The sequence below is a fragment of the Aedes aegypti genome, chromosome 3 (genome assembly GCF_002204515.2).
Source record: "Aedes aegypti strain LVP_AGWG chromosome 3, AaegL5.0 Primary Assembly, whole genome shotgun sequence".
Taxonomy (NCBI): Eukaryota; Metazoa; Arthropoda; class Insecta; order Diptera; family Culicidae; genus Aedes; species Aedes aegypti.
The window spans coordinates 231,991,406-232,005,546 of record NC_035109.1 but is presented as its reverse complement, the minus strand read 5'-3'; the positions used below and the strand labels follow the sequence as shown (position 1 = coordinate 232,005,546).

Genomic DNA, 14,141 nt, shown 5'->3' with positions numbered 1-14,141 from the left:
GATAGGATGATTATAATGACGTCCCGTGCGGCCTTAATATTACTAATTTGATCAATATTTTGATCATATTATCTCATAATAAAATGAATGACTGCAATTTTACTTTTATTTTGAGTACACCCAAAGTTGAACATTAAATTACGGCCTATGGATAGTAAAAACTTGATGTTTTGCAGTATTTTTACATAAACAGAATCGAAATGCTGCTTAAATATTGATTACGAGTTCTGGTTTTGTTGTTGTTGAGGTGCCCAAACGCTAAGGGGCGAGGTTAGATTTTGATCGGTTTTAAGTTAGGTATACCAAAAACATAGTATTTCCAAACTATCCAACGATAATTTGTGTGATTTTTCTGTCAAACAGAGAAAAAAAAAACATAAATCTTTGCCGCGCCTACAAAGTAAAGCCATGTTGAAGGTGTCTGGGTTCGAATCCCGGTCGGTCCAGGAACTTTTCGTAATGGAAACTTCTTTGACTTCCCTGGGCATAGAGTATCATCGTACCTGCCGCTGCCACACGATATACGAATGCGAAAATGGCAACTTTGGCAAAGAAAGCTAGTTAATAACTGTGAAAGTGCTCATAAGAACACTAAACTGAGAAGCAGGCTCTGTCCCAGTTGTTACTTGGTGTTCTTTATTTCACAAAATCCAACAGGAGAAAGAGGCTGTTCAAGATAGTTCTTATACAAGTTCATCTACCATAGTTTATCTAGATCTATGACGAGGGATCTATTATAACTATTTAACACCAGTGAGGACGTTAATGCCAAGAAGGAGAAGAAGAAGAACGTGAAAAAACACTATTGATGCCTTGATCTGGCTTATTTTTCTGACTCTATAGTTGAAGTTTACATTTTCATGATTTTTACTCCAACGGTTTTTCATTACCAAAAAAGTTGCACAATTGCCCCGAAAAGTACAAAATTCAACCAAAGAGAATTTTGTTTGTCGATCTAATTTTTTTTCGTTCAAATGCCGAAACAACGCACCCATTTGAGTAATGAAAGGTAAGGTTGCTTGAGATAATATTGAAAACAAGTTTTAATGCTTTTAAGAGCAGAAATATGTTACTATTAAATCAAATCGAAAACTATTTTTACTATCAGTGAAAGTAAATTGAGAACTACCGCCGTACGGGGTGACATTGCACACTGGTCCAGGAAGCTAATTTAGGCGGACATGAGGTTTTCGACAAGATTTATTGATTTTAGAGCCATAGTTTATTCTGAGAATATGTTCAGAATTTTCAGTACTACAAAATGTACGGAACAAAAATTTGTTTACGGTGATCGCAAGAGTGACGTATACGCCAACTTTTTTATTTTAACGAATCGTAAGTTAGTATGTTCAGCAAAGTTGTAGCAAATGATCATAGAAACAACTTTGCCGAACAAACTTTTTCTCGGTTTTGCTTCAGAGCCGAGATAATTAAGTATTTTTAATAAAAAATCGTTTTTTGCTCTTAAGTGTTGTATATTTTAGTTTTATTGGCCTACTATGTTCTACAAAGTTTTTAAACTTATCATTTGCTACAACTTTGCTGAACATACCAAAGTTGTATTTCTTATGGTTTTCATGTTATTTGAGTTTTTCATCTTAAAATTAGCTATTTTGTATGCCTTGTATCTCAACTATGAGCACCTCAAAAAAATATATCTTTCCACCAAATGATTTTGCAGTCCTTCAAGTACCTGTGAGCAAAATTTGGAGAAGATGATATTTTTCTATCTCGTTTAAAATCAATTTTACTAATAGACGATATGAGATAAATCCAGACAACTAACAAAAGTCATGGCTACCTAAGCATATCAAACCCAAGGTAACACGTGTATTTATATAGAAATATAAAGTACATCGTTTTCAGTTGTTTTCGATTAACTTGGAAGCTTCTGCAAGAAATTCATCGTCTTTTCCTCTATCAGTATTTAATCTATTCTTAAGCAAGATCACCGGGTTGGAAGTCAACATAAGCCGTATCAAATACAGATACACAATTTACAGTCCGATTGAATTCTGTGGCATGATTTTCCCAGAATCTTTTGATGGATTTATTCCGCATTTTTTATGCTTTTTCGGCGGCATGCCGGACAACATCACTACATGCGAAAGTAGTTTTTACACCATTGGAGAGAGTACGTACCAATCGTAGAGCTGGCGATACTAACAGTATGTTTCTGACAAAAACAGTTCAAATGCCTCCTCGTTAATCTTCCGATTAAAGTTGACTACTTTTAAAATGATTGAGATCCGCGAAAATAAGTTATTACAAGTGCGGAAACGCTAACAAAAGTGCGCAATTGAATCAAATCGGGTAGGTGTCTTTGGGGGACTTATTCTTCGTAAATCGAAGAATAAGTGTTCTGAGGACACCAACAGGATTCAATGCAATACCTCACTTTTATTCACACTTTCGGTCTTATGAGGCCGCACTTCGCAGTCCAGTAGTGAAAGAAATACACAATATCTACCTCCCGCAAAAAGCGGCATGCCGTGTTACGACCGTTTGAGTTCCTACCAGCTGGAAGAGGTTCGTACAGTCTCAGCCCTAACCTTCCTTTGAGGGCTTTTCGTGGCGATCCTTTAGAATGCTGTTACACTTACTGATACGTCTACAACTATTGCACGGAAGTGGTGTTGTCCGGCATGCTGCATTACCAAAGAAAAACATGAAACGTGGAATGCATCAGAAGATTCTGGGAAAATCATGCCACAGAATTCAATCGGACTGTAAATTTTGTATATGTATTTGATACGGCTTATGTTGACTTCCAACCCGGTGATCTTGCTTAAGAATAGGTTAAATACTGGTAGAGGAAAAGACGATGAATTTCTTGCAGAAGCCTTTAAGTTAATCGAAAACAACTGAAAAACGATGTACTTTATATTTCTATATAAATACACGTGTTACCTTTGGTTTGATATGCTTAGGTAGCCATGACTTTTGTGAGTTGAGCATGTATGAATATTCAATAAATATGGATTTATCTCATATCGTCTATTAGTAAAATCGATTTTAAACGAGATAGAAAAATATCATCTTCTCCAAATTTTGCTCACAGGTACTTGAAGGACTGCAAAATCATATGGTGGAAAGATATATTTTTTTGAGGTGCTCATAGTTGAGATACAAGGCATACAAAATAGCTAATTTTAAGATGAAAAACTCAAATAACATGAAAACCATAAGAAATACAACTTTGGTATGTTCAGCAAAGTTGTAGCAAATGATAAGTATAAAAACTTTGTAGAACATAGTAGGCCAATAAAACTAAAATATACAACACTTAAGAGCAAAAAACGATTTTTTATTAAAAATACTTAATTATCTCGGCTCTGAAGCAAAACCGAGAAAAAGTTTGTTCGGCAAAGTTGTTTCTATGACCATTTGCTACAACTTTGCTGAACATACCAACTTACGATTCGTTAAAATAAAAAAGTTGGCAGTTTCGAGTTACATCTGTGATCGAAAAGCAGAAGCCGATTCGTATCTAATTTTTGAAGCCTTTTTACGACGTTTTTAGAATACGAGAAATCGATCTATAGTGTTCGGTCGTTATAAAAACATATTTGCGTGTTTTGAACAGTGGAGTATAATTAAAATTGCAGCTAATTGGTGCATTTTAAACGGATTTAGAGTTGCCGAATATAACCAACGCCATTGAAAACAGTTTTGCTTGACAAACAAAACCTACAGTCAATAAAGCTACCCCGGTACAAAGCCGACTAGCAATAGCAAGCTTGTGTACTATTTTGCACACAAGATTTGCTACGGGAGTTGCTCACTGCTAGGCGCAATCGAAAGCTCTACCATCTCAGCACACTACCCGCTTGTAGTGGAGCAATAACTGTTTCGAGCAGCGGTAGAGGACAAATTTTGCTAGCTGGACCTTTGGACGTTTAGCTAGCAAAGGTCTAGGAAAAACGTCCCTTTCACGGTTGGACCTTCAAACGCTTGATCGTGTTAGTATAGGATAAAGCGTAGCCGCCATCCACTTCGGTGGAGTCGCAAAACTTGTTGCCTGGACCTTAACCCTTGGGCAATCAAGTAACAGCAGGTAAAAGGGTAGTCGTTACTTGCCTAGGCAAGAGCGTGAAGTATTTCTTCGACCGGCTCATCAACACTCACAGACATCTGACGCACGCAACGTGATTCAGGCTGATGGCCAACATGGCCACAGCAAAAAATCATCCCCCGGACCCCCCTCCTGAAGGTATACCTGGCCCTAGCTACGTTAACCACAATGATCGAACAGTTCCTGAATGGATGGATCGATTGGGAATGCACGGGCAAAGAATAATTCTATCGCTACGCCCGGCCGGAAACACACCCCTACCAAACCCATGGATAATAGGAAAATCTATCGAGAATGCTAGTGGACGCAGCAAACTAGAATCTGCAGAGACCGAAGATAAAGGGACCAAGTACATCCTCAAAACAAGAAATGTAGAACAAGCTAAAAAACTGATGCAAATGACAGAATTGATCGACGGAACAAAAGTGGAGATCATTTTGCACCCTTTTTTGAACTCGTGTCGATGTGTAGTAAGTTGTCGTGAAGTCATAGATATGACTGAAAGTGAATTGCTGAACGAACTTACTCCACAAGGGATAAGCGGTGTCAGACGAATTTCACGCATGGACGGAAATCAAAAAATCAATACTCCAACTTTGATTTTGACTGTTTGCGGAACTGTTGCACCGAAGCGCATTTTCTTTGGACCATTGAGTGCTCCAACAAGGCTTTTCTATCCGCGTCCTATGATATGCTTCAATTGTTGTGAGTTTGGTCACACTAGAGTTAAGTGCCAAAAAATGCCTGCATGCACCAACTGCTCTGGAAACGCACACGTAGAAGGACAGCAATGCAACCAAGTACCTTACTGCAAGAACTGTCAAGGAAATCACGCGCCAGTTAGCCGAAAGTGCCCGTGGTACGCGAAGGAAGAGAAAATCATTAAAATTAAGGTCGAAGCTGGGGTATCTTTCGGTGAGGCTCGTAAAGAGTACGAGAAACTGCACGGAAAGGAATCATATGCTGCTGTTAGTGGCGCTCAAGCTAGAATAGAAAAGATTCAAAAGGATAATGAAAGAGACAACGAAATCAGAACACTAAAGGACGAAATTGTCAAGCTACGGGAAGCCAATAATAAAATTTCCAATGACGAGAAGGACAGAGAGATCGCAAGTCTCCGAAAGGAAATTGAAGGACTGAGAAAAGTAATTGAAGGGATGAGCCAAAACAGAGTCGTATTGGGGAAACAGCGTTTTAATCTGGATATTTCGGAAACAGAAGGACTAGCTTCTGAAACCGAACCCCAGAACACGGAACCGGAAGCAATGGAAGATGAAGATATCTACGAGCTTCGTGGTAGCAAAGAGCAAAACGGAAGAAAGCGAGGAAAAAATGTTGAATCGGAAAGTGACAATAGTAAATCCAGCGATAAATTCGAGGAAAAGCAAGGCAATCAATCGAAATCGAACAACACCAAACGAGGAAGACCACCAAAACACCGGAAAAATGATCAACGAAAATAAAACATGCATCTCCAATCACATCAATACAGACCCTTGCAGAAACAATGATTATGAACACGGAAACCTAATGGAATCAAGATCGAATTTGGAAACAGCAGTAGGAAATATTGAAGGAGAAATTGAAACACAACCAGGTCCCAAACACCAACATAATTCCTGTGAACCCTCAATAATCTCTTGGAATATTCAAGGACTAAAAACAGGACGTCCTGAAATTAAAGTGATCAACAACGAAAGGCAACCTTTAGCATATTGCCTCCAAGAAACAATGTGCTCAACAGAAGATCAAGCTCGAATCAGGGGATTTGTAACATTTCATCGAAAGCGTACTGGAGGTAGAAGAGCATCAGGAGGCGTATTGATTGCGGTCAAGGTTGGATTAGATTGTCAGGAGATTGATGTGGAGAGCGAAATTGAAGCAGTAGCGGTTAAAGTGGGGCACCCGTTAAATACGTCCATCCTTAACGTGTATATTCCGCCGGGAAAACCTATTGAAGAATCGGAAATCGTTAACTTGATTAATCAAGTCCAAGCCCCTTTATTAGTGGTTGGAGATGTCAACGCAAACCACCCTCTGTGGGGTTCACCTTCAAGTAATGCCCGAGGACGAGTGTTAGAAGCAGCTTTCAACGAATGTAATTTAGCTATCTTGAATAACGGAGAAGCAACTCATATTCACCATGCAAATGGGAACATGTCTTGCATCGACATAGCATGCAGTACGAGCGATCTTGCTGGATCGCTAACATTCGAAGTAATTGCTGACTCGCACGGTAGCGACCATTTGCCACTTATTATTACTTTCCCAGCGACCGAACGGCCTATCAAGAGTAGGAAAAGATGGAAAATAGATGAAGCAGACTGGCAAACTTATCAAAATATGGTACATTTTAAAAACCTTCCTAATGTTGACGATCAAATCGGAGAAATCGCCAGAGCTATTTTGGATGCAGCAGAAAGTTCCATACCAAAAACGAAAGGAATCAAATCTGGAAAAACTCCGGTTCCGTGGTGGAACCGTGAAGTAGCAGATGCCATTAAGAACCGCAGAAAAGCTCTGCGAAACTTAAAATCAAAAGGGAAAAAACATTCAAACAAGGACGAACTGTTGAAAAAGTTCCAAGAAGCGCGTAAAACTGCAAAAGAAACGGTATCAAGAGCTCAACATAATTCGTGGCAAAATTTCGTCAATGGATTTTCAGTACACACACCCACAAAAGAAATGTGGTCAAATTTCCAACGTGTTCAAGGAAAACGAACAAACTCCAGAATATTCTCCATAAAAGCTGATGGAAATACGGTCACTGAAGACGGGGAAATAGCAGACGCCTTGGCACAGGCCTTCCAAACTGTATCCAGCAATAACAGCTACCCAAAAGATTTCCAAACCTACAAAACGACAGTGGAGAATCAACCGTTGCAGTATCCTGAGAACAATGACGCTGAGTATAACAAACCATTTTCAGTGTACGAGTTAGAGCAAGCTCTCGAAGGACTAAGAGGATCAACACCAGGAGAAGATCAGATACACTACAAAATGATTTCCATGCTTCCTTACGACTGTAAAACTACCCTTCTGAAGGCATACAATCAGCTTTGGGGGGAATCTAAGTACCCCGATAGCTGGCGTCAATCAACCGTTGTTCCAATATACAAGGGGAAAGGTGATAGATCGAACGCGAACAACTATAGACCAATATTCCTTAACAGTTGCTTGGGGAAAGTAATGGAAAGGTTAATAAACAACCGGCTCATCCACATCCTAGAATCTAGGGAACTGCTAAGTAAGTATCAGTATGCATTTAGAAAAGGCAAAACGACAGTTGACCACTTGACTGAAATGGAAATGATTATTAGAGAAGCTTTCGTCAAAAAAGAGTATGCTTATGCGGTATTCTTAGATGTAACGAAGGCATATGATACAACTTGGCGTAGACTAGTGTTGAACAGGTTGAGTGAATGGAAGATCGGGGGAAAACTTCTCAAATTCTTGGAGACTATGCTTCACAGAAGAAATTTTAAAGTCTTAGCTAATGGTCACTTGTCATCAGAAAGACCTATGCAGACGGGCCTCTGCCAAGGATCAGTGCTCAGCGTAACATTATTCTTGATAGCAATTGACACTATTACAAGTATTATGCCTAGCGGAATTAGAATTTTGTTGTATGCAGATGACATAGTAATACTAGCAACCGGAATCAATTCTAAAGCAGTACAGGATCAGCTACAGCACGCACTCGACCTCATCCAGGAATGGCAGGGGAAAACTGGATTCAATATATCCCCCGGAAAAAGCGTTTTGGTTGTTTTCAGAAAACATCGAAAAAGGAAGCCAAAGACCAAAATTACCTTAAGTCTCAACAACCAAATCATCCCACAGAAGAAGTATCACAAATGCCTTGGTGTAATATTCGATGAAACCTTGCAATTCGATGAACACGTGGAAGAAGTCAAAGCAGCATGTAAGCAACGGATTCAAATTCTTCGAGCAGTCGCTGGTAGATCGTGGGGAGCAGACAGGACTACACTCGTCAAACTCTATCGAGCAACGACCGTAGAAAAAATATTATACGCAGCACCGATCGTCTCAGCATGCAATAGCAATACACTTAAAAAACTAGAAACGGTACATAATGCTGGTTTAAGGACAATTTGTGGAGCTTTCAGAACTAGCCCTATCTTAAGTCTACATGTTGAAACAGGAATCCCCAGTATCAATACTCTGTTGAAACAACGCACAGCTATACATGCAGTCAAAAATACGGACGTGTGCTCGACCGAAACGATTAATTCATCAGTAGGATCATCATGTTGTACAACTAGCAGCGAGGAAAGTTCAGCTGAGATGTGGGGAACAAATACAGTAGAATTTCCTGAAACAGCGCAGTTGAGAGGGCAGCGAGTAATTGATGAAATGCAGCTTGATCTACCTCCAGTGAGTAGGTACACAACACCTAAGATTCCACCATGGGAAAGGATAAAAATACCACTTGACAACGGTATACTGAATGCTGCTCGAGAAGGTATACCACAAGTAGCGATGAGAAACCTGTTCACTAGTATCAAGTCAACAAAATACCGTATTTATAATGTCATCTACACAGATGGCTCAAAACGTGAAAACCGCTGCGGATATAGCGTGGTATGTGATGAACACATCATAAGAAGGCGAATTTATGGGAACAGCAGCATATATGCAGCCGAATGTGCAGCTCTAAAAGAAGCGTTCCAATGGATAGTCAACAACGAACACGTTGGAGCATACTTAATATGTACTGATTCGCTCAGCGCAGTTTCAACTTTAGAAAAACACAAGATTAAAAATAAGTGGCATGATGAAATGATCCAACTTTATCGTAGTATCAGGGAAACAGGAAACGACATTAAAATTATGTGGATTCCCAGCCACATTGGAATAATAGGCAACGAGAAAGCAGATTGCGAAGCAAAACGTGCACTGGGTGACCCTTACGAAACTGTAACATCGATTGACTACAAAGAAATCAAAACCGTCATTAAAAACCAGATCATTCTTCAGTGGCAGGCCCTCTGGTCTGCGACGAGGGACAATAAGTTACGCGAAGTGAAACCCTCTGTTAAACCCTACTCATCAGCATTCATCGGAAATCGAAAGGATGATGTAGTTCTGGCTCGCATTCGTATCGGACACACCAAGATTACTCATCAATACTTAATGAATAAGGAGCCTCCACCTAACTGTCAGTTCTGTAATGCGTTATTAACAGTGAGACATTTAGTCACAGATTGCCCAGTATTAGACGAAGAAAGGCAAAAATTAAACATATCTACCAGCCTCCAAAATGTTTTGGAAGATAATTTAGACAAAGCGAAAAATGTTATTCAATATCTTAAAAACATCGACATGTATAAACAAATTTGAAATCCCTAACGATATGTCCAAGATGTTTGTAATTTTATACTACAGTGGATCCGAATGACAATAGTTAAAAGATCCACTTTAATCAATAAATAAATAAAAAAAAAAAAAAAAAAAAAAAAAAGTTGGCGTATACGTCACTCTTGCGATCACCGTAAAAAAAAATTTTGTTCCGTACATTTTATAGTACTGAAAATTCTGAACATATTCTCAGAATAAACTATGGCTCTAAAATCAATAAATCTTGACGAAAACCTCATGTCCGCCTAAATTAGCTTCCTGGACCAGTGTGCATTGGTCCTAGGGGGTGACTTTGACCGCCCTTTTCGATGCATCTCTTGACTAGCACGGGAGGCAAAAAACTAATCCATGACCATCCAGTGGCTATTTCTAACGTACTCTTGAAGCTTGCCACATTGTTTTCATTATTTTGGTTTTAGTTTGCTATAAAAATACTGGCCCAAAGTCACCCTTATGGACCAATGTCACCCCGCACGACGGTAACTGTAATAAAGATTGGCCTGGGAAAATATGCGACAATTATTTCTGGTGTAACTTTTTATCGCGTGTGGAGAAGGTAATGAAATTTTGCGTAATACTAGTTTAGATTATTATGATTATGTGTGCAAAATTTTATCGCGATCTGTCAAGTAGTTTTCAAGATGCATTCGAAACAAGAAGAGCTACGCCAGCAAATATTGGGCGCGGTGATCGATAATCCTGGATCGGCAAAAGGCTTGGAATCCACTATTCCACCAGAGTTGTGAAGATGTTCCAGGAGACGAAAACCATCGAGCGGCGCGCTGGAAGCGATGGAAAAGGGAATACCCAGAGAAGGCGCGGAAGATAATGCAGTACTTTAAAACTAACCAAACCCTTCCCCCCGAGGCGTGGCCAAAAAGGTCAATTCGTTCCATCCAGCAGACCATAAAGTGGGCTGGGTACGTGTTTTTAAGATGAGGAAGGCGCCAAACTGGACTGACAAGCAGAACACGGTGGCCAAATTGCGTGCGCGGAAGCTGTACCGTGAGTGGCTGGTCAAGCCAGGCTATCTCGTCATGGATGACGAGACATACATCAAGGCGGACACCATACAAATCCCTGGCTTCTAGTTTTTTTGTCGGTACGTCCCGCATGGAGGTTCCGGAAAAGTTCCGGAAGAGAAAGATGGACAACTTCGTGAAGAAGTATCTGTTGTAGCAGGCGATCTGCGAGTACGGACGGAACAGCAAGCCGTTCGTTACAACCGGCACCATAAACGCAGATTTATGGAGAGGAATGCTTACAGAAGCGCTTGATGCTCATCCTCCGCTCTCACCGTGGCACAGTGGCCCAAGGCTGGCCAAATGTCAAAAAAATGAAGTTTGCAAATTCCTTCTCACATATTTTTTCTTGATTTCTTCAGTATTGAATAACAATTCCCCAAAGTTTCAGATCGATCGGTGTGTATTTCGATTTTTCACAGCATGTGCCCTGGAGAGATGTCAGCTGAAATTGACCCTTTAGAATTTTTCAAATTTCGTGAAGTTTGTTCTATAGAAATTGCAGTTCCTGTACTAAATCCTGACCAAATCTTTCTCAACCGGTCTCATTCGAAAGAGTATACATTAGGCTTTGTTTTGAAGATGTTTTGAACCATATTTGACATGTTAAACATTTGAGAATGTCAAGAATAGTATAACATAGCGCTCCTTCAAAAGTAAGGTATTTTTTCAAAGGTAGTGAAAGATATCTGGGAAACGTTCTAAAATGATCATTTACCCCTCAATGTGTGGCAAATATTTCATAGTATTCGATGCATTATGGCTTACCTTGCGCTTTTTTGCGCCAGGATAAGAAAAAATAATTTTAGTTACACTGCGAATCAGCCCATTAGACCACCATACTTGTTATAAATATCGCATTTTTTACCATTATATGCTCCCCAATAGATTCAAAAACCACCTCGAGCTTGCCCACGATATTTAACTTCAAATTGGCATCAAAATAATGACGCTTCATTTGATTTTGATCTGGATACGGATTCCATTGATTGAATTAAAAAAAAAGTGCTATTTTAAACTAATTCTATCAAATATAAATTTTCTGTTTTAGCAACTGTTTCTATCAAATTACCTCTAAAAATCATTGTTTGTCAAATAATTAGCACTTTTGAACGTTTTTAGTGAGAACTGTACTTTTGGCCAGCATTTGTATGGGATGCGGCCACTGTGCGTGGTCCCACGCTGTTCATGCCAGACTTCGCTTCATGTCATTACGCGAAGCCTGTAATGGATTGGTACGAAATGAAGGGCGTTAATGTGGTCTCGAAAGAGGCGAGGCCGCCAAATACACCAGAGCTTCGTCCAATCGCAAAGTTTTGGGCAATAATGAAGAAGAAGTTGAAGAGAATCGAAAAAAAAACATTTAAATCCGATGAAGCTTTGAAGAAAAACTAGGAGAAATTGTGTAAGAAAGATGGGCAAAGCATCGCCCAAGATCTCATGAACGTTGTAAGAGAAATGTACGAGCCTTCAGCTTGAAGGAGGAAATTTAATAAATAAATCATGCCTAAACACAGCTAATATATAATTATTTAATCCCTGAAAAATTTGAGAGGTATCCGATTTAAAATGAATTTTTGGTGACCATTTTTGTGTTTGGTACATATTTTTGTTCTATATAGAAATAAGTCTGCAACAACATTAATGATTTATATTTTATACACATACAAAATTAGGATTACATCACATGATTACCAAAAATTTTAAATGATAGCAGAACGAAAACAAATTATGATGACAAATATGGTTATTATTAATTGGGTAATGACTGTTTATTTCGCAGGCGGCCAAAAGTACAGACAACAACCTTTCGGACATTCAGTTCTTTCTTTGACCGCTGAGCAGCGACACTGATCTTTGTATTCCACTCACTGATCGCGCTACGCTACGATTTCTCAAACTTCCAACACAAGCACATGGAAGAATGGTAGTCGAGAGCTGTCAAAACGTATGAAAAATTGGTTGGTTGGTTTGACTTTATTAACGAGATTTTTAGCCCTGGGCTAGTTCATCTCGGGACCAACGGCTTTACTTCCCTTCCGAAGGAAGTCGTCACTATAACTTTTTACGTCATAAGTAACTATGTCGGGGATGGGATTCGATCCCAGGTCCTCGGCGTGAGAGGCGAGTGTTCTAACCACTACACCAGGTCCGTCCCCGTATGAAAAATTATGAAAAACACATATTACTAGCAATTAGGAAACTGGATCGAAAAACTAGTGATTAGAAATCAAGCGTAATGTAAATAGATAACTTTTTGTGTTTTGTTCATCTTCCATGGTGGTTTCTTTGCTTCAGGATTTAGTTTTTACTACCAATGAAAAAGAGCCTTTTCAGTTTTGAATATCTCCCTATTGATATCAAATTATGATTCCAACTTGATGCTGTTTTCGATTAGCTTTCTTTTTGATGTCCGACTTAGCTCGGACTACTTGTCCCTATGGCAAACTTGCCAAAAACTCCGCTAAATTTTGGGACACCCTAGCCCACATCCACAATCCACATTCAGCAATGCTGCAAAAGCACACACATCACAAATATTATCCATGGTTTAATATTTGCTCTCTTCCCTCTTTCATTCTTTTTCCTCATTAAACACAGGATCTGCCGACACCATTCTGCAAGGAGGCACGTCTAACCTACGTGCACATGCACGAGAAAGTTCCTCGTACGTTTTATTTCATCGTATCATCGCCAGGTGGCGTTGCGGAAGCGATCTTCAACGTGAACTTTACGCTCAAGCACAAAACCGGTGGTTCGTCGCTTCTGTCCACTTCATCCTCGTCCTCATCCGGGCCGTTCGGGTCCTCATCCCTCTCGTCAGCATCGGCGTCCTCTGCTGCTTCCGGTGGTGGACTCAGCAGTGGGGGCTCCGGCTACAAAATCAACACCAACACCATCAACAATCTGCCCGGCAACGGTCTCGACGAGAACGAAGAACTGATGGAACCGGAAGAGATTCATTTTCCCATCTTTGGCAACGGCGCAAACTGCCCGCTGTCCCATCTCTGTAAGCATCACTCTACACTTTATCGTTGTTACTCCGTACTCCTACTAGCATTGTTGACGTGTTTTAGATATGTTTTATTAAGGTATTAATTAAAGCGTAATTACACAAAATTGAACCGGGGATAAACAGAGTGAAGTCGCGACAACGATGACACGAGAAAATGGTCCCCCGAGAAGTGTGTTTGAACCCGTGAGTCAAGTATGTATGTGAGCGCTTCAAGATACGTGTCAGGGTGTTCCATTGTAGGATTCGCAAGTTGAGTTGAAGACGCCCCAGGTTCAATAACACTAGGCAACACTGGTTCATCACTTTGACCATTTGCAATGAGTTCATTAAAATTTTGGCCCGCTGACTTTGCTCTTATTTTCGTAACAACTTCTTTTTTTGAGGAATAGGGGGTTTTCATTCACAGATTTTTATTTTCCACAGTGAAAAAGTCACCTTAAATACATTGTAAGCATGGGTTTTGGTGAGCAAATTTATTCAATTGTTGTGGTTCAAAAAAAGTTAAATTTGCGTAGACATATGAAAATGTGTGAATAAAACTTTTTTTTTCTCAAAAAATGTACACAAATTCTATATTACGAAAGATCTAAAATATAAAAAATTATATCCGCGGATCAAAATCTAATCAATATATTGCAAATTATCA

At 39.6% G+C, this 14,141-nt stretch overlaps 1 protein-coding gene across 2 annotated transcripts in view; it reads left to right on the top strand.

The window, feature by feature from the left end:
- The window catches only part of LOC5567948, a 450,669-nt gene extending 437,085 nt beyond the window's left edge, over nt 1-13,584 (top strand). For both annotated transcript variants that reach the window (XM_021851321.1, XM_021851320.1), the window contains exon 10: nt 13,081-13,584. In XM_021851321.1, the coding sequence (XP_021707013.1) occupies nt 13,081-13,578 (498 nt within the window). In that variant the 3' untranslated portion in view covers nt 13,579-13,584. The remainder of the gene's footprint in view (nt 1-13,080) is intronic.
- Nucleotides 13,585-14,141: the final 557 nt, after the last annotated feature.